The sequence below is a fragment of the Pseudorasbora parva genome, chromosome 21 (genome assembly GCF_024679245.1).
Source record: "Pseudorasbora parva isolate DD20220531a chromosome 21, ASM2467924v1, whole genome shotgun sequence".
In the NCBI taxonomy this organism is placed as follows: domain Eukaryota; kingdom Metazoa; phylum Chordata; class Actinopteri; order Cypriniformes; family Gobionidae; genus Pseudorasbora; species Pseudorasbora parva.
In genome coordinates, this window is record NC_090192.1 from 2,591,040 (window position 1) to 2,611,536 (window position 20,497).

A 20,497-nucleotide genomic window follows, 5' to 3' on the forward strand; every position below is an offset into this window, starting at 1 on the left:
TTAATCGACTTTCATCCATCCCACATCTGCACTCACTGGTGCCGATGACGCAATTTTTCTTAGAAAAATTATGTAACTGATGTTTTTATATATATTTTATATATATATATTGTTAAGTCCATCTTCATCTGACATACAAACAACATTAAAAACTTGATTTTCACCACAGGGGGACTTTAAGTGAATGTAAACAGTTGTGAAATTAACGCATATGTAACAGTGTCAGTGTATTGGATCCGTGCATTCATTCGCTCTTATAGGCCTGTTTACACCTGGTATTAAGATATGTTTTGGTCGATCAGATCACAAGTGTACGGTAAACACGCAATGGAGGGACAAATATCTCTCAGATGAGAGCATATGGAGAAGAGGAAGAGTTGCTGTAGTCGAGCATATTTGGGAGTCGCTCAAGCTGTCGTCCGTCTTTCACATTTATTGATACAGTACGAACACAAATCTAATACCATGTCATAAAGCGAGATGACAACATAAGTTATAACCGTAATTAAACTAAACTATCCCTGTTCTCTCTTCATCAGCAGATATTATAACCGTAATTAAACTAAACTATCCCTGTTCTCTCTTCATCAGCAGATATTATAACCGTAATTAAACTAAACTATCCCTGTTCTCTCTTCATCAGCAGATATTATAACCGTAATTAAACTAAACTATCCCTGTTCTCTCTTCATCGGCAGATATTATAACCGTAATTAAACTAAACTATCCCTGTTCTCTCTTCATCAGCAGATATTATAACCGTAATTAAACTAAACTATCCCTGTTCTCTCTTCATCAGCAGATATTATAACCATAATTAAACTAAACTATCCCTTCTCTCTCTTCATCAGCAGATATTCTCTGGCTCATTGCGCAGCAGTTCCCTCACCAGCGGTTTAGAGATTATCATGACAGAATATGCTAATCAATTACTGAAGATCTTTAACTCATAAACTCATCAACTCTCCCTTCAGAAACGTCCTTTCTCATTCTACATGTCATCTCTTCTTCTGGAGTCTCTCCATCATTGTCCGACTCTGGTTTGATCATAGGCTGAACAGTTTCTGTCATTTTCTGTGTGTGTGCGTGTGTGTGTGTGTGTGTGTGTGTGTGTGTGTGTGTGTGTGTGTGTGTGTGTGTGTGTTTGTGAGGTAATTGGAGCTGCTAACACAAGCTCTTGAAGCTCCGCCCTCTTCCTGAAAGGGGGCGGGGAGAAGCAGCTCATTTTTGATTAAAGGGACACACACAGAAACAGTGCATTTTTGCTCATCCTCAAAAAATGACAATTTTAACATGCTATAAAAATTATCTGTAGGGTATTTGGAGCTGAAACTTCACACACACACACACACACACACACACTCTGGGGATATCAGAGACTTATTTTACATCGTGTAAAAAGGGGCATTCAGTGAAACTTGGATGACGGCAAATGTAATCTTAGTATACAAATGGAGGAAAAGAGCATGCCCAATTAAATATACTACATAGACCATAAATTAGATACCAATAAATTAAACGAAGATCAATAACTGATGTTTTGTTCATCGCTAACAGTTCATAGCTTCGTGGTGTTGATTTGAGTGGTTCCTTCCTATAAGGCGTCTGGAGAATTTTGTGAGCTTCAGAAGTAGGTACGGCACGTTGTGACCTGAGGCGTTTTAATTAAGCACATTGAAAGCAAATGATCCAGTAAGTTCCTGTGTGGGTTTGAGCTGACCTGACCTCTTCAGTAGGCAATGACAACAAAACCTGCTTGCTTGACATAAAGCCTGATCCACAGAGTATCTCTACAAAAGTATTTCTCACGCCTTCATCAGCTCAGTTTATCAATGCAAGACCTTTAGCAGCGATGGTGTGGGTGTCTCACAAAGACCTGTGTTTCTTTTGCTGTGAGAAAGATACTGAGCAAGTTGCTTATGATGAGGCTTTCAACAGGAAAAAATACAGCTCTTCAAAGACCCTTTGTGGCTTTCTCAGGTTTTCTAAAGGCATGGAGAGAAATGCTGAACTTTTTGGTTCGAAATGTTATGTTTGTGGAAAACATGATTGTTTTCCACTTTGCGTGATTCTTAAAAAGCCTTAATTTGACCATATACTTAAAGGAACACACTGACTTTTTGGGACTTTAGCTTATTCACCGTATCCCCCAGAGTTAGATAAGTCCATTCATACCATTTTTATCTCAGTGAATGCCTAGCTTAGCACAAAGACTGGAGGTAAACGGCTCAATCTATCCTACTGCTCAATAAGTGATAGTCTGAAAATAGTCTCCAGCACACTCTCTGTGAAAGCAGGTTGTCACATTTGTTATGTTGACGGAAGTTAGCCTATTTTCAGGTGCTGTGTAATATCATTATGCCGCTGCACTCATGGTACGCCAGAAACGCTCCTTATTACTCAGGAATGAGAGTATAGTTCCAATATCGGTCTAAAAACTGCAACTTAGTACACAATGTAACTATACACATCTATACATGTAAATAGGAACATGTTGATTTTATTTTTCACTTATTGAGCAGTAGGCTATATGGAGCCGTTTACCTTAAGTCTTTGTGCTAAGCTAGGCTAGCAGTGGGTGCGTCAGTCAGAGTTTTGAGAATGGTGTGTATGGACTTCTAACTCTGGGGGATACGGTGAATAAGCTAAAGTCCCCAAAAGTCTGTGTGTTCCTTTAAAAATTTCTTAAATTGGAGCAGAAAGTCTTAAGCCCCGTTTCCACCACAGGAACTTCACCCAGGAACCAGGAACTTTGGGTGGTACTCGGTGTGTTTAGACCGCAGGAACCAGGGTCTAAATGAAGTTCTGGGTAAATATTCCCCCCTCCAAACGGCCCTGCTCGCGAGGTAGTACTTTTTCAAAGTTCAGGAACTTTCAAGGGTGGGACTTGGGCGCTGAACATGCTGATTGGTTTAGCTCACGCAGCATTTTATTTCAACCGGCTTTTTTAAAGTCTTTTGCGAGGTCGTTCTGTAAATATCAGTCTTGCTCTCTGTCTGGTGGCGCGCGGTCGTCTCAGCCATCTCACGGTCAATGTCCGTAATAGCTGATAATAATAAACATTGTCATTTTAAATCTAGCTTTACAAGCTTTCTGAATATGCTGCATGCTGCTGAATCTGCATATAGTGCTCTTTTCTGTCGTTGTTAATTACCTCTTTAATAAACCTATACATAACCAGCAAAAGCAGCACAGCTTGAATCTCTTCCATACTCGTTATTATTATTTTTTTCACCTTGTAAACGACCTGACCGATTACTTTTAAGTGTGCGTCCTTACATGACGTGACTGTGCTCATGTTGACAAGAGAGGAAAGAAAATTTTTCTGAGGGGTAAACTTTTTATTTCGTAAGTTATGAAGATAATGTTGGAGTAATGACACAGCGTATATTGCCCAAGGCAGTTTTTACATTAACTCCGCCTGACAGAAGATTTTTTTGTCTTTCTGAGATGATTATTACACTTTACAACAAATAAATAGCTTATTATATAATACTGTATTAGTCCTGGTGGCCGTTAAGAGTTGCTATGGCTACAGTTTACACATTCCAGCTGCTGGAGAAAACAGCGTTGACATTTTTGATGCGGCAGACAAACTGCATGTGACAAAATGATTGCGATTGAAAGTCATCACATGTAAACACCAGATCGGTTTAGATAACGTCTCATGTAAATAGTCCACTAAATCTTTCAATCAGTACACTTAAAAATGATTACTGTCCTTCACTGACTTGGAGGAGCAGTCTTGCGCAGTCCTACATCACCGGACTAATCTGCCTAATCTTCTCTGAACTTTAGATCGCGGTGGAAACGCAGACAGCTGCAGGTCTGGGGGGGGAGAAAAGTTCCTGTAAAAAAGTCCCTGGTACAAATTGTTCCGGGTAATTTTGGTGGAAACGGGGCTTTAATTTCAGTATCGTGGTATTCAATTATGGACCTGTGATTTCTGAAAACGTATGGAATCGCAGAATCAATTCATAAAAATTGAATAATCCAAAATGTCCATACATACAAATTTTTATCCCAGTGCGTGCCATAATGACACACCCACCGCTAGCCTAGCTTAGCACAAAGACTGGAGGTAAATGGCTCCAGCTAGCCTACTGCTCAATAAATAGAAATTATTGTAAACAAGCATAAGCCGCATAAGGTCCGCCATGCTTTGTTTACATCTAGCTTCCACAATTCATCACGTTCAGGCAGTTTGGCGTGATTTTGCCTGGAACGCTACAAAGTCGTGAGTCTTGGTTTGAAGTCCTGACTTAGGGGCTAAAAAACATGGCTGGAACGCAGCATTAGAAATGTCATTCTGTAATAGCTTTTGTCCTAAATGCTGTCCTAACTGAAATTGCCATGGTTGCCAAACAGATAAGAGAGGATTCTCAAGTGAAGATGTTTCTGTAATACGCCCCTTCTGTTTATCTAACTGCCTCATGATATTAGACTGGAAAAACCCATATCGGCAGCCACTGAAAATAACGTATTTATTGTAGGTTATAAAATCCTCTCCAGGTCAAAATGACTTACCACAACCAGAAGGGTTTGTGTTCCAGTCATCTTAACCCTTAAAGAAGGGTTTTCTTCTTCCTGAAAATGCACATTTACTCACACAACAATTTCCCCCCAGAAAATTAATATTTTAGGTCTTTTTTTCTTCTTTTTTTTGTACTTGTGGTGTTCCCGGTCACAAATGCCTGGCCTACAAACAGTTGCTTATAAATCTCGTTACACAATGCTATTTGCAAATAATGGACTTAATCTTTTTAACTTGTTTTCTGTCAATTAGCTCAGGTTTTGAATTAATGTTTGGACCTGAGCTCATGCAAGTGAACTTTTCAGTAAAAAACAGGAGCATGTGCTCAAGCATTAGCATACAAGCTTGGAGAATGTGGAGAATCACGAATGCATTAAATGTTTTAAATATGTTCATGCATTGTATTCTTTAAATGCAATTTGTTTATGGGTTTTGGCCTACAAGAAAAAATACAGCTTCTCATTCCGCCACTGTGTTTTTATTGGGAAAATCAAAGCTATTAGTTTCTTTTAATAGTTTAAATTTTAGCTTTATGTCCTTTTAAAGGATTAGTTCATTTCAAATAGAAAATGTCCTGATAGTTTCCTCGCCCCCATCGCATCCAAGATGTTCATGTCTGTCTTTCTTCAGTTAAAAATAAATTATGTTTTTTGAGGAAAACATTCCAGGATTTTTCTCCACATAATGGACTTCATTGGGAACCAACGGCTGAAGGTCCAAATCAATGCAGTTTCAGAGGAAGAGCTTCAGAGACTCTGACCACAAACCATCAGCAACGAATGTTCAAAGACTAAACCAAACACCCTTTACAAAAATAATGGTAAAACAACAATGTCTAAAAATGTAAAGTTGGAGGAGAATATGAGTAAATTATCAGGACATTTTCATTTTGAAGTGAACTAATCCTTTAAGGTGCATCTTTATCTCTGCTAAAGTATTTAAAATCAGCATAAAACAGAAGTTACGCTAGTATTTTCTTCTCTATTGTGCCGTACATCTGAGTTAAACGCTTCACAAACAAGAACAAATGTAGGGCGGGGCTTGATTTTGTCTGTGGGGAATTGATTGGATGTGGTTGTGGTTTGCTATTGGTGGATCTCATGTGAGTGACAGGTGGCCCTGCCCTCGTCAACAGAGAAGAGATGAAGTTATTCTGACTCAAGATTATGAGGAGATAATATGAATGGTCAATTTTGATTTCATGGTGACTTTTCTTGCTTTAGCCGTGACCCAGAGACCCTGAAAACACACTAACACACTGACAACTCTTTGTCGACGACAAGGTGTTTTTTGAAGGCAGAATTGAGCAGTCAAGTAGCAATTATTTGTTTTCAGGTTTGCTGTAAGGGTCTGAAAGAGAGGTGCAGCGGATAATCACTCTTCTCCTGTGTGAAAAGATGGGACTGTGAGGAAGATCTTCCCTGCTGATGGTGAAAATTACCCCACACTAATGCAGCGGTCAACTGAAAGTCCGGATGTGATTGTGGGCTCCTCTCTTTCCATCTGGAACATAATAGAAAGTAGAACAGTGAGACATGGTTTCTTGATAAGTGCGGTTTTTCAGCTGTTTATTCAAGTACAAATATCATACATTTATTTGCAAAGCAAATTTAAATCATGTTTATACTTGAAACGTAAAAAATATATGCCAGTTGGGTCAGAAAAATGTAATTCAGTTGGAAAGCAAGTGTCCTTGTTACACGTTACATGCACTTACAATAGTAATAGCAGTAAATGATGCATAATTACATGAACTAGCCCAAACGAAACTCTAACCCTATAATATGTACATGCAATTCTAATTACTTAGTACTTAAATGTGTAATTACACTGCAACACAGATACAATTTTAACGATCTGAAACGCAAGTGTCAAAGCGCGGAGTGCAAGTAACTTTGTGGGCGGGTCTCGGCGCTGTTGCTATTTCCCCGGCGGGATAAATGGCTCTTGCGCCCGGCGCAAATCTAAAATGGGTTGGTCTGAAGTACTTCATTATTCATAGGTGTGGTTTGGGCGTAACGTGAATAAACCAATCATAGCGGCATCCAACATTCCCTTTAATAGCAGCTGCGCAAGTTCCATTATGGATCGCTATTATTATGGCGTATTTACCAGACGCACGCCAGGAGCGGTTCACAGCCGAGGAGACTGATGTTCTTGTAAGAGCATTGAAAGACAGATGTCCTTATATGTCTTTCCACTATTAGGCAAACAGGTCTGATCCTTAATTACTACAATTAGCCTGAAAAATTTGTAAGCTAGATTTATGCCTATATTTTCACATCTTCGTGGCACACCACAATGATTTCCGTCATCTCATGTGTTAATATTTTTTTAGTGTAACAAATTATGATTTGCAAACATAATTGTTGCATCTGTGTAGATTACATGAGCAAAGTGTATGTGCGTTGTGCACGCTATACATTATGGTCAAGCATGCGTCCTTAAAATAGCAGAATGAACAACGCGCAACGCGCCGCTGACTTTAGACTAGACTTTTTCTGGTCAGTGGCGCAACTGTTTAATGGAACAGCAAAATAGCACCAGGGATTGTTTGCGCCGGAACACGCCTCCTTTTTTGCGCTGAACCGCCCAGGGAGCGCAAGTTCATTCACTAGTTTAGCGACGTGCTTCTGTGGAGGGAAAATAGGAATGACACATGCGTCGGTGTACAAAGTCAATTGCGCTGGGTGCAAGAGAGGGCCCCTTGAATAAAAGTGTAATCCGAGGTTTGGGGATATTTGTAATACAAACCCGATTCCAAAAAAATTGGGACACTGTTCAAATTGTGAATAAAAACAGAATGCAATAATGTGGAAGTTTCAAATTTCAATATTTTCTTCAGAATACAACATGGATGACATATCAAATGTTTAAACTGATAAATGTATATTTTAAGGGAAAAATAAGTTGATTTAAAATTTCATGGCATCAACATGAAAAGAAGAAAACTGCTTTTTATAACAGTCTGCAAACGTACCTACATTTGTGCAAAACACACCCTGATGAAGGCTTATAATCCGTAATGCGTTAGTGTACTTGTCACCTGTTTTTAAAAGAATAAGCCGTGATGAATTGAAGGAAGTGTGTGTAAGACTGTAGAGCGGTGTCTCCCCCTCCCCCTCCCCCTGACTTGAGGTTGCCAGATTGGCTGCAGGATCAGCAGAACGTTTGTAGATCTGCAGCTGTGGGAACTTGAGCAGATCTGGCAACCCCAAACACTACTGACTTTGTGATTGGTCGATAGGTGGAGGGCAGAGCTTCAGGCCAAAACACATGACATCATCAACATCAGTTGAGGGGTGCAAAAACAACTTTTAAACGACAATATCCTAGCCGGACTACTGTTGACAATGATAGAAGTGTTAGAAATGAACATGACTTCTTAATGTCTAGAGACATATCAGGGCCATTTTATGATTCATTGAAATACATTTCTTACATACAGTTCCTTTAAAGGCTTTATTGTTGTTTATTGAGTGGAACCATTCCTTACACCCAAAGAGCACCACGATAAGAACATTCACACCCTGTGCAGCACTTCTTGTACAGTTTTACTTTTAGTTATTTTGTTTCTCAAGCAACATGACCATAGTCACAACCAATCAGAATATATATTGGCCCTTTAAAATATTGGATTGCCTATACTTTTGGTTTCTACTCTCATTTTGGGAAAGGGGTTACTATGTTTGTGTACATTTGTAAGATAAGTGTACATAAGTGCAAGAAGACTTGAAAGACTTGCATGTGCGAGTTCTCTTTGGCATCGTCTTGTGCCTGAACGCTGATAGGGACAGTCATAGAGTCCATATTGTCGAGTCCTGTCCCGTGCCTGGTTAAACTCAAGGCAATGTGTGCTGTTCTTGTTGGTTTTTAGTGTTTGTCTCGCTGACATTTGCCTTCTTTCTCTGTTTGTCTCTCAGCATTACAGTGGCCATGAAGGGACAGCCGCGCTGGGATCCGCTGGATAATGAACAAGTGTATTATGCAGGAGCAGCTCTTATGACGCTGGGTTCTCTGTTTGTGATCAGCAGCTTCATGGCTCTGGGCGTTACTGGCACTTTCCTGGGTAAGTCCATCCACTGATACTTCTGTACCACATCCAACCTTACAGCTCTCTGTCCTTCCATACATATATATTAGGGCTGTCAGTCGGTTAAAATATTTAATTGCGATCAAACGCATGATTGTCAGTTGAGTTAAATTGCGATTAAAGGGTTACTTCAGCGATTAGCATTTGGCTTTGTATCAGTAGAAACCCTGGAGTATATTCAAATGATTGTGCTCCCCTCCTCATATCCCCCTGAGACAAGAGATTTATGCATTTTATTTCTGGAAAAATTCCTTTTATTACGCAAATTGACGATGTTTGCGTCATAGGAGGAATGTTTGGCCAAAGGCTTAAGACTACAGCCAGCAGAGGGAGCCATTTCCTCATGTTCTGAACCCGCGCATGAGGATGGAGATCACACTCACAGCTCAGCTCAGCTACAGGCACTCATTTAAACAGAGATATGGTGAGCAATGGAAGTCTTTTAACTTCTCAAATTAATTTCTATGAAAGTTAAGCTTGCAAAGGCATGAACTGAAACGCGCCAGACTGAACTCGCGTTGTGAATGTATGCCGCGAGTGTAGTCGCGATTACCTCAGCGCTCATCACGAGAGCTCATCAGCTCATTTATCTCACTCCTGCAGTTAGTGCTCAGTGCCGTGAGACTCACGCGGCGACTCACTCATTATATTGAACACACACGTTCAGTTTTTAATTGTATTGTCTTCTCCAACTCAGTCACAGTAATCCAGTAGCGGTGGCTGTGGGAGTGGCCTCACAGGGCAGTGAAGCATTCTGGGAATTGAGACAAAAATACATTTTCTGTCTTTTCTCAGTCTAGAAGGCACCAAATTCAAAAATAATTTCACATTTCTACTACATTGATTACCCAGTTTAAATACAGATTCATCTTCCCAGCGCTGAAGTACCCCTTTAATCGCAACTTAATCGCACATTTTATCACTTGTAAATGTATCTTAAATTAGGTTTAAGTTACGTTTCTAATACTCTAATCTACATGTGTATGGTCAAATATGTATGCTGTATGCAAATGTACGTTTATTATTAGTGAAACCATACTTATTCAAAAATTATCAATAATACAGCATGAAGACTAGACATGTTATTATATATTAATGCGTTAATTTTTAAAAGCCCTAATATATATATATATATATATATCCCATCCCGAGGGATGCCTCCACTGAAAACCACTGCGCAACAGTTCAAGAGTCTCTTTTTTTTCCTGAAGTAATTCTCTTTACTTAACTTAACTTATTCTGTAACTTATTCCTGCAATCAAAGCTGAATTTATCATCATTACTCCAGTCTTCAGTGTCACATGATCCTTCACTAATCATTCTCAGATGAGGATCTGATGATCAACACACATTTATGATTATTATCAGTGTGGAAAACAGCAACATGAATGTTTGATGAAAAGAAAGTTCAAAAGAACAGCATTTATTTGAAATCTTTTGTAACATTATAAATGTCTTGTCTGTCACTTTTGATCAATTCATCCTTGTTTAATTAAATATTCTGGAAACTGCTTTGAAAACTAAAAAAATATTACCGTAGTTTCTGTTGTTTTCTAATAATGAATAACTGGGTCGTCTTTCAATGATGTGTGTGCACATCTACAGATGTTCGCACCGGAGGTTAACAATGCTAATCCGACACATGTCTAAAAGGCACTTAATGTTCTGTGAGGATTTACTAATGCCTCAACACTTGACCTATACTGACCATGATGTACCTTCAGGTATCTAACATCTGCGTCTGACCAATCACAGCCAAGTAAGCAGTTATGAACTCAGACAAGAGAGTTGAGATCTAGGTCATGCTGTCAGGGAGCTTTTACTGGACATTTTACGAAGATGGTGGACATTTATTGTGCCTTTGTCATTATTATATATATACTACAATAACACTACATTATTAAAAATTGGTATTTTTATACACAAAGGTCTCAGATAATCGACCATGTAGGGCAGGGTTGCCCAGCCCTGTTCCTGGAGATCTACCTGTGCAACACATCTGCCTGTAATTATCAAATTCTCTTAAAGATCTTAATTAGCTGCTTCAGGCTTCGTCTACATTCATCTGGATAGATTTGAAAATTTTGTACAGTTTTCCAAAAGTTTCTCATCCACACCAAAACGTCAGTAAATGTCAAATTCAGCTCACTGCGCATGCGTAAACGCTCACTGAGATAATACAGAGATCATCAAGTTATCACTTCTGACAGGATTATTTTATTTAGCACAATATCTCAGCGTTCACTGAAGCGTCAGGTCGCACTCAGTCAACCATTACTGGTCTAAAACCTAGCTCCACTCGTGTTTTGCCACAGGTCAGCAAATGCAAACTCATTTTCTGTCATCCTTGCAGGACGGGGATGTTTAGTGTGCAAAGTAATGTATTTTAGCAACTGTGTGAAAGTGAATAGCACATAACTGGCACAATAGCAGTATAAACATGCATATCTTTTGTTGCAATATGCGTCACATGACTAAACATGTATCATCGTTTATAAATCCCTCCATCCTCACAGTCCACACTACAACAAGAAGACAGCATTTTCAAATTGATCCGCTTTGGAGAGCGCTTTCAAAAAGCTACGTTTTGGTTGACTTAAAACGCCGTCTCAGTGTGGACAGAAGGCCTAAACAGAGGAAAAGATGCCTTTTAACACAAAAACGTATTAGTGTGGACGTTTATCAGGTAGGTAGATCTCCAGGAACAGGGTTGGCCATCCCTGATGTAAGGGAACAGGCTTACTTCTAAATATTTTTTCTAAAGAATTATATTTATTCACTTCATAACTTAATTTGTTAATTCACACTAAAAAGCTTTCTAGTTTAATTGAATCCATCCAAGACCAATGTAAAATCTTCAGTTATGTAATAGTGGTGTTCAGTAAAAGATCTAAATCAAAAAATACATTATCTGTTTATTTTTTATTTGTTTGTTTTCACACTATTATGAACCCAGTTTCTAATTTTCTTAATTCTGCTCCCTCCTTTTAATATTAAACATATATCACCAATGTTCTTAGGTCATTAATACATAATATCATGTAGTTCCATTGATGTTTTAACATTTTTACTCAATAAATTGAAAAAGAAAAATACATTTCTTTCAGATTTTAACAAATTTTAATGAAATAACATTATACAACCTTTTTGAGTGCACTTGTCAACCATCAGACATAAAGCCTGATTGACATGTTGAGTCCTGGTGTCATGGACTCCTCTAGACCCCTGAAGGTGTGCTGTGGTATCTGGCACCAAGATGTTAGCAGCAGATCCTTTAAGTCCTGTAAGTTGCGAAGTGTGGCCTCCATGGATCGGACTTGTTTGTTCAGCACATCCCACAGATGCTCGATTGGATTGAGATCTGGGGAATCTGGAGGCCGAGTCGACGCCTCAAACTGGTCGTTGTGCTCCTCAAACCATTCCTGAAGCATTTGTGCTTTGTGTCAGGAGCATTATCCTGCTGGAAGAGCCACAGCCACCAGAATACCGTTTCCATCAAAGGCTGAACATGGTCTCAGCAATGCTTAGGTAGGTGGAGCGTGTCAAAGTAACATCCACATGGATGGAGGACCCAAGGTTTCCCAGCAGAACATTGGCCAAAGCATCACACTGCCTCCGCCGGCTCGCCTTCTTCCCATAGTGCATCCTGGGGCCATGTGTTCCTCAGGTAAGCCACACACACACCCGGCCATCCACGTGATGTAAAAGAACACGTGATTCCTCAGACCAGGCCACCTTCTTCCATTGCTCCGTGGTCCAGTTCTGATGCTCACGTGCCACTGTTGGTGCTTTCGGCGGGGTCAGGGGTCAGAGGTCACCCTGACTGGTCAGCGGCTATGCCGCCCCATACGCAACAAACTGAGCTGCTCTGTGTATTCTGACAGCTTTCTATCAGAACCAGCATTAACTTCTGGAGCAGTTTGAGCTCCAGTAGCTCGTCTGTTTGATCGGACCCCACGGGCCAGCCTTCGCTCCCCACGTGCATCAATGAGCCTTGGCCGCCCATGACCCTGTGGCCGGTTCTCCACTGGTCCTTCCTTGGAGCACTTTTGATAGATACTGACCACTGCAGACCGGGAACAGCCCACAAGAGCTGCAGTTTTGGAGATGCTCTGACCCAGTCGTCTAGCCGTCACAATCTGGCCCTTGTCAAACTCGCTCAAATCCTTACGCTTGGCCATTTCTCCTGCTTCTAACACATCAACTTTGAGGAAAAAAAGGGACGGACGGATAGATAGATAGCATTGTTTTTTTGAGTTTTCAGGTTAGCATTTCTTTATTCTTGTGAATGAAGCATATTTTCCATTCATAACACATATTCTGTATGTATAAGAGCGACCGAAGGGCTTATATAACACAGATACATTCATGCTCCAAAAAATTAAACCCAAAATAAAAGAAGCACCAGGAACTCGGACAACCAGGTGCATGCTACCGTCACACCTTTTGTCCTAAACTGGGTCAGAGAGAAGTGGGAAAGAAGGTTTAAACCCAGATAAGGCAGGGTCTGATTACATATCCTGATGATAAAAGCTGGTGGAAGTGGATCACAGAATCCAACCGGCCTTTTGTTTAGGGTGACCTGGAAAAAACACAGATAGTTCGCTCAGCGTTAAAGGGTTAGATTGCCTAATAATGGATATGTTGTCATTAATTACGCATCCCCACAATTTCTGTTCCTCTATTGAAAAGTGTATGCTCACTGATCCTAGCCTAAATGAAATCTGTTCATCATGTAAAGTGATTGTGTCTCTTCAGAAGACTTGATCTCTTAAAGTTCACCCAAAAATGAAATTGATGTTATTAACGACTCTCCCTAATTTGATTCGGCCATGGGCGTCAGAAGCAAATAAAAAGTGGGTGGGTCAGTAGCGGCTAAGGCAAAAAATTATAGGCGGGGGAATTGTTTTGCGGGGGGTCTGGGGGTTCTCCCGCAGAAAAAAAATTATTTCATAGATGTGATTTCCTGCATTATGGTGCGTTTGAGGCCATATTCCTTTCCTATACCAAAAAGACCTCAAATACCAATAGTCTAATAAAAAGACTATATTCATTTAACTGCCATAGAAATCAACAGATAATGATAATGAACAAGTTGCATGTTTTTATGCTCCGTGTCCAGATAGAAAAAGTGCCGTTTATAAACAATTGATTGGGCCAGACAAAATTACAGAAATCACTGAATTAGTTACCATGGCTATAGTCTAGGGGTGTTACGTTCCCCTCTCCGTCTAGGGGTCGAGAGAGGAGGTAACAAATGAAAAAGTATAAAAAGGAATACAAAACAAAAGGTGAAGGTGAGAACACACTTCAATCCTCTGTCCCAGAGTGAAGATGGGATGACACCGGATGGAAGGTCAAAGCAAGGATTTTATTTACAATAAAATAAAAAGAGAAGGCATAACAAAGATTAATGGGGGAGCAATGGCTCAGGGGAGAGTAAAGCCTAAAATAACAAACAAAACAGTTCTCTGACTAATTTAGGGAGGGATTCTAACTAACCTAAGACAAAATAAACAACATAAACTTCCCTTACCTCCCTGGCTGTGGAAAAACAGCGACAAAAGCCGTATTAAAAGAAAAAGGCACCCTCCCCCTACAGCTTCCCTTACAATGGAAATAATAAAATAAAATTGCAAGCACACTACTTCTCACTTCAGTTAAAGGTAAGACTGGATCACTTGTCAACTGCTAGATTCAGTTAGCCACTGCTAACACACACAACTATTTTGATGGCAATTCAACCTCAAAACACACATTCAGTCTGGAGCAGGGGAAAGTGAGTCTCATCTCACTGCAACCAACACCGAACTGCCCCAATATACTCTTCCTCCTCAGGCACACGCGCTCACAAACGAGCTACAGGTGGTGATGATTTGGCCTGTGAGAGAGTAGAGAGAGAGGGAGAGAGAGAGAGAGCCAGCAGGCAACAACCACGCCCACACCCTCAGGGGTTATGAAAGTTTTAAAAAAAAAGATCAACAAAATAATAAATAAATAAATACGTCCTTGGACGTAACAAGGGGTAAGAGACGCATGGCATCAAGTTTTGACGCAATTCGATCAGAGGTTCGTATCCGCCTTTTGCCACACTCGCTCTACTCCCTTTCCCCATCACATATCAGATCGGAAAGGTATTTATTTTCAATAAAAAAAGAGCAAATATTAGAAAAGGGGAAATAAAGCGTTTAACGTGTTTAATAATATGTTTCTTAATAGGTTTCTCGGTTAAGGCATAGCCAAGGTAAACAGACATGTGCTGAAAAGTGAGTGGGTCCAATATCATTGGTCTTAAAAAGTGGGTGGGTCTTGTCCCACACACACACAATGGTTCCGACGCCCGTGGGTTCGACACCCGTAAGACTGAAAACTGAAGTGACTAAAAACATCATCACAGTAGTCCATATGAGACATCAGTGGGTTAATTAGAGTCTCTTCATTCATTCATGATTCGGATCGCGTGTCAAACTGCTGAAATCACGAGACACTGGCGATCCGAATCATGAATCAATAACCGAAAGAGAAGCCAATGCTGAATAAAGTCGTAGTTTTTGTTATTTTTGGACCCAAATGTATTTTGGATGCTTCAAGAGACTCTAATTAACCCACTGATGTCTCATATGGACTACTGTGATGATGTTTTTATTCCCTTTCTGGACATGGACAGTATAGTGTGCATACACTTGCATATGCTCTCGGACTAAATATAAAATATCTTAAACTGTGTGTGAAGATGAACGGAGGTCTTACGGGTGTGGAGCGACATTAGGGCGAGGAGTTAATGACAGACATTTCATTTTTCGTTGAACTAACCCTTTAATGAACATTTCGATGCATCAGAGTTTTGGGTGAATGGACTTAAGTAATGAGTCGTGGACATGTACAGCCAGAATCATAATTCTTCATTAAACCTCTGAGTTTTCGTGTAAATGATTAGTTTGAAGTGGGTCGGGTTCCTGGAAACTCTCTTCCTGCAGTTTAGCTTTCAGGCCTGTTTGAGGAGAACTGTGAGAGATTACGGCGAGGTTAGGATGCCTTCTCATCGGCACAGATGGATCCGTCACCGCCTGTCGTGTCACACAATCTTGTTTGTCTGATTCAACATTTGGCAGAACAAGTAAAATGGCGGCTGAAAGATGTGTGTGTGTGTGTGTGTTTTGGTTGCGTGGTCATCTGACCCAGTTTCTCAGTGTGTTTGATTAATCATCCCGTCCTCCTGTGTTCTCGTTCATTATCTTGTTTGCTCTTTTGTTTGCTCAGTTTGAGTGAGTTTGCTGTCGGGTATTGTTTGTGTTCATGTGTAGTTTGACTGTTTCTACATGTTTCATTAAAACTGCACGTGTGTTACTACACGTGACAATATAGTAGCTGAAATAAGTATTATTAGATTCATTTATAAATGTAATTTTATTGTTTTGTGTGTGTGTGATTGTCTTTCTGTATGTGTGTGTATGTGATTGTCTTTCTGTGTGTGTGTGTGTGTGTGTGTGTGTGTGTGTGTGTGTGTGTGTGAGTGTCTTTCTCAATTGGTATGTTTGTGAGTGTGTGTGTGACTGTCTTTCTGTATGCGTGTGTGTGTGTGTGTGTGTGTGTGTGTGTGTGTGTGTGTGTGTGTGTGTGTGTGTGTGTGTGTGTGTGTGTGTGTGAGTGTCTTTCTTAATTGGTATGTTTGTGAGTGTGTGTGTGACTGTCTTTCTGTATGCGTGTGTGTGTGTGTGTGTGTGTGTGAATGCGTGCGTGTGAATGCGTGCGTGTGAATGCGTGCGTGTGTGTGACTGTCTATGTTTTTGTGTGTGTGTGTGTTTGTTTGTGTGTGAGAGAGAGTTTGTGTTTGTGTGCATGTCAGTGAGTGTGTGTCTTTGTGTTAATGTGTGTGTGTATGTTTGTGTGTGCGCACATGTGAGAGAAAGTGTCCATGAGTGTATGTGTGTGTGTATGTGTGTGTGTATTTGAGTGTCTGTATGTTTGTCAATGTGTGTGTGGGAAACTTTGTATGTGTGCGTGTGAGAGTGTCAGTGAGTGTGTGTGAGAGATTGTTTGTGTGTGATCGTTTATGTCTGTGTGAGAGTTGCGTGTGTGTGTGTGTGTGTGTGTGTGTGTGTGTGAGACATAGTGTGTGTGAGTATCTCTGTGTGTGTGAGAGAGAGAATCTGAGTGTGTGTGTGTGTGTGTGTGTGTGTGTGTGTGTGTGTGTGTGTGTGTGTGTGTGTGTGTGTGTGTGTGTGTGTGTGTGTGTGTGTGTGTGTGTGTGTGTGTGTGTGTGTGTAAGAGAGAGAGAGAGTCTCTTTCTGTATGTGTGTGAGTCTGCTTGGGTGTGTGTGTGTGTGTGTGTGTGTGTGTGTGTGTGTGTGTGAGCCTGTTTATGTGGTTTATGAGGACACAAATTTGTATAACTACATGGGTATTACACTGGTATGTCCTCATACTTCAAATGGCCTTAAAAACATACTTAATGATGTTTTTTTGAGAAAGTAAAAATGCAGAATGTTTCCTGTGATGGGTAGGTTTAGGGGCTGTGTGTGTGTGTGTGTGCGTGTGCGTGTGCGTGTGCGTGTGCGTGTGCGTGTGCGTGTGTGTGATGGGTAGGTTTAGGGGCAGTGTAAGGGGATAGAAAATACGGTTTGTACAGTATAAAAACCATTATGCCTATGGAGAGTCCCTGTAAACCACATAGACCAACGTGTGTGTGTGTGTGTGTCTGCACGTTTGTGTGATACTGTATGTGGATGTGTGTGTGAGAGTCTCTTTGTGTGTGTGTGTGCGTGTGCGTGTGCGTGTGCGTGTGCGTGTGCGTGTGCGTGTGCGTGTGCGTGTGCGTGTGCGTGTGCGTGCGCGTGCGTGTTTATTTAAAAAATAAATAAAAAAATAAACATGACAAAAAAATACCATCACATAACATAAACTGATATTATAGTGGGACAGCTGCTGGTTTGTCAGTGGTGTTTTCTACTTTAAATATATTTAATATAAATGAGAGCAAAGTATATAAAGCTGGTGCAGACATCAGTTTGGTGTAGTTTATGTTAGAATATAATTAATTGTGTAACTATTCATTAGAATATGTCAAATGTGCAAACCGGAAGGAATATGTATGGCCATGTGAGCCTGTCAAACAGTGTGTTTGAGTTTCAGACACAGCACATGAAGTTCATGTTGTATGCGAATGATATAGTTATTCATGTTCTGTTTTATCTTTAATCAGGAGATTATTTCGGCATCCTCATGGATCAGAAGGTGACAAGCTTCCCTTTTAATGTGATGGATAACCCCATGTACTGGGGCAGCACTGCGAACTACCTGGGCCTGGCCTTAATGTGAGTCCATTCATTCCTACCCTTACCAAAAAGAAGTATACTTAAGTAATGTTCAAGTATATTTTAAGTATACTTTATGTAGTAAGTACTAATATCAATGTGTACTAGTAAGTGTAGTGTACTATTTCAGTACTACTTGGGACTAAATTGGCCCACTTTTAGTATATAAAAGTATAAATGTTTTAAGTGCACAACTAGGTAACTCTGTACTTATAAGTACACTAGTAGTTTAGTATTTTAATACTTATAGTAATTTGTGTTTATGATAGTACACTTTGAAATACACTCTCGGTAAACTACTAGTTTAGTAGTTTTTATACTGCAAGTGTACTTGTAAGTTATCTTTAAGTGTACATAACATCATACTTATTGTTTACTATGTATATATTATTTTTGCACTTTAGTTATACTACAATGGTCCTATTTATTACACTTGAAATACCTTTAACTCTTTCCTTTTTAGATTTTTTTTTATTGTAGCTTCATGCATAATTTTTATCAACACTTGAATGTTCAAGTTTCATTTAATAAAAGCAACAAGTTAAACAAAATAGCATTTTAGTCGTCTGGATCAGTTTCAGGGCGATGATCAAAACACAGATCGAGTCCATCAACAGCCCACAGCTTCACAGTCGTTTCTTCTTCATGGGTTCAACATTTCATTCAGTAACATTAGGCAGTTTTGAACAGTTTTGGGCTAATATAATGAATATATAGGCTAATATAATGAATATATAGGCTAATATAATGAATATATAGGCTAATATAATGAATATATAGGCTAATATAGTGAATATATAGGCTAATATAATGAATATATAGGCTAATATATATAAGTTTGAGTCCTGCTTCATGGACTTTTCCCAATCCCGCCCCCATCTCCATAGTTGCCAGGGTCGCGGTTTTCCCGCACAATTGGGCTATTTTAAAAAAGGAGTTGCGGGAAAAATTATGGAGCCGCGGGTTGCGGTTTTTTGGGCTACAATTAAAAAGTACCGCGGCCGCGAAACAATATAAAAGAGCCAAAGAAAAAATAAAATGGAACTGTTTATTAGTGGGTATTGATCCCGGGAACGAATTCACTTGGCAACAACCGCTGCGCGTGAGTAGACACGTCACTTGAGCATTTCACAAATCAAGCATCATCACGTCACATGAGTTAAGCCTTTGGTGGTTGAAGCATCGGTTCGGTTGTCCGTGGATGAACAAGCAGCACTATAAAATGTCAGGTAAACGGAGAAAAACCATCACCACGGATGCTTTCTCTCTTTACGGCTGAAATCTATTCAGCACCACCTGAGAAGGGTGGGGAAGAGAGCTGTCTAAAAGACGACAGCCCTGAGATTGTAAACACACACACACACAATTTTGGAATCGACTATTTTGATTGTTTTTGAAATAAGTATCTTCACCAAAGCTGCATTTATTTTATTAAAAATAAAAAAGTAATGTTGACTGTAATATTGTGAAATATTATTAAAATGTAAAGTAACTGTTTTCTATTTGAATATAGTAGAGTGTAATTTATTCTGTGATTTAAAGCTGTGTTTTCAGCATCATTTCTCCAGTCTTCAGTGTCACATGATCCTTCAGAAATCATTATAATATAATTATTTCCTCCTCAACAAACATATGATTATTATCAATGTTGAAAACACTTTTAGGATTATTTAATTAATAGAAAGTAAAAAACAAAAACAAAACAGTATTTATCTGAAATAGAAAACTTTAGTAACATTGTACTACCGGGGGTAGGGGTGGGTAAACGAAGAAAGGAATACATTTATTCAGCAAGGATGCCTTAAAAATTAATTAAGTGAAGGTATAGACATTTATAAAGTTGAAAAAGCTTTATATTTCAGATAAATGCTGTTCTTTTGAACTTTCTATTAATTCAATAATCCTGAAAAAAAAAAACTGTTTTCAACATTGATAATAATCATAAATAATTCTTGAGGAGCAAATCATCATATTACAATGATTTCTGAAGGATCATGTGACACTGAAGACTGGAATAATTCAGCTGGAAATTCAGTTTTGAATCACATAAATAAATTGCATTTTAGAATATATTAAAATAGAAAAGTTATTTTTAATTGTAAAAATATTTCACAATGATACTGTTTAGCTGTATTTTTGATCAAATAAATGCAGCCTTGGTGAGCAGAAGAGACTTTTTTAAAAAAACAATCAATTTTCAAAACCAAAATTTTCCAAACTCCAAACTTTTATTATACATTTACATTTAATCATTTAGCAGACGCTTTTATCCAAAGCGACTTACAAAAAAGGGAAGAGCAATAGAAGCAACGAAACAGACAAGGCCAACAACCTGTAAGAGCTGTAAGAAATCTCAATTAGCACAGTACACAATTTTTTATTTTTTATTTATTTATTTATTTATTTATTTATTTATTTATTTATTAGACATCTACAACAAAAACTCACGTACGCAAAATGCCGAACACTGGATTTTGATAGCTATGATAACAACCCATTAGGACTAAGGCTGTTGCCCCAGCTGTTGTCGTTAATGCAGATTCAGTGGCCCAATGG

The 20,497-nt window shown here is 39.3% G+C and overlaps 1 protein-coding gene across 2 annotated transcripts in view; it reads left to right on the forward strand.

Annotated features, from left to right (window-relative positions):
- The window catches only part of pemt (phosphatidylethanolamine N-methyltransferase), a 116,141-nt gene that overhangs the window by 61,667 nt on the left and 33,977 nt on the right, over nt 1-20,497 (forward strand). For both annotated transcript variants that reach the window (XM_067430625.1, XM_067430626.1), the window contains exons 4-5: nt 8,458-8,603; nt 17,830-17,941. In XM_067430625.1, coding sequence (XP_067286726.1) covers nt 8,458-8,603; nt 17,830-17,941 — 258 coding nt within the window. The remainder of the gene's footprint in view (nt 1-8,457; nt 8,604-17,829; nt 17,942-20,497) is intronic.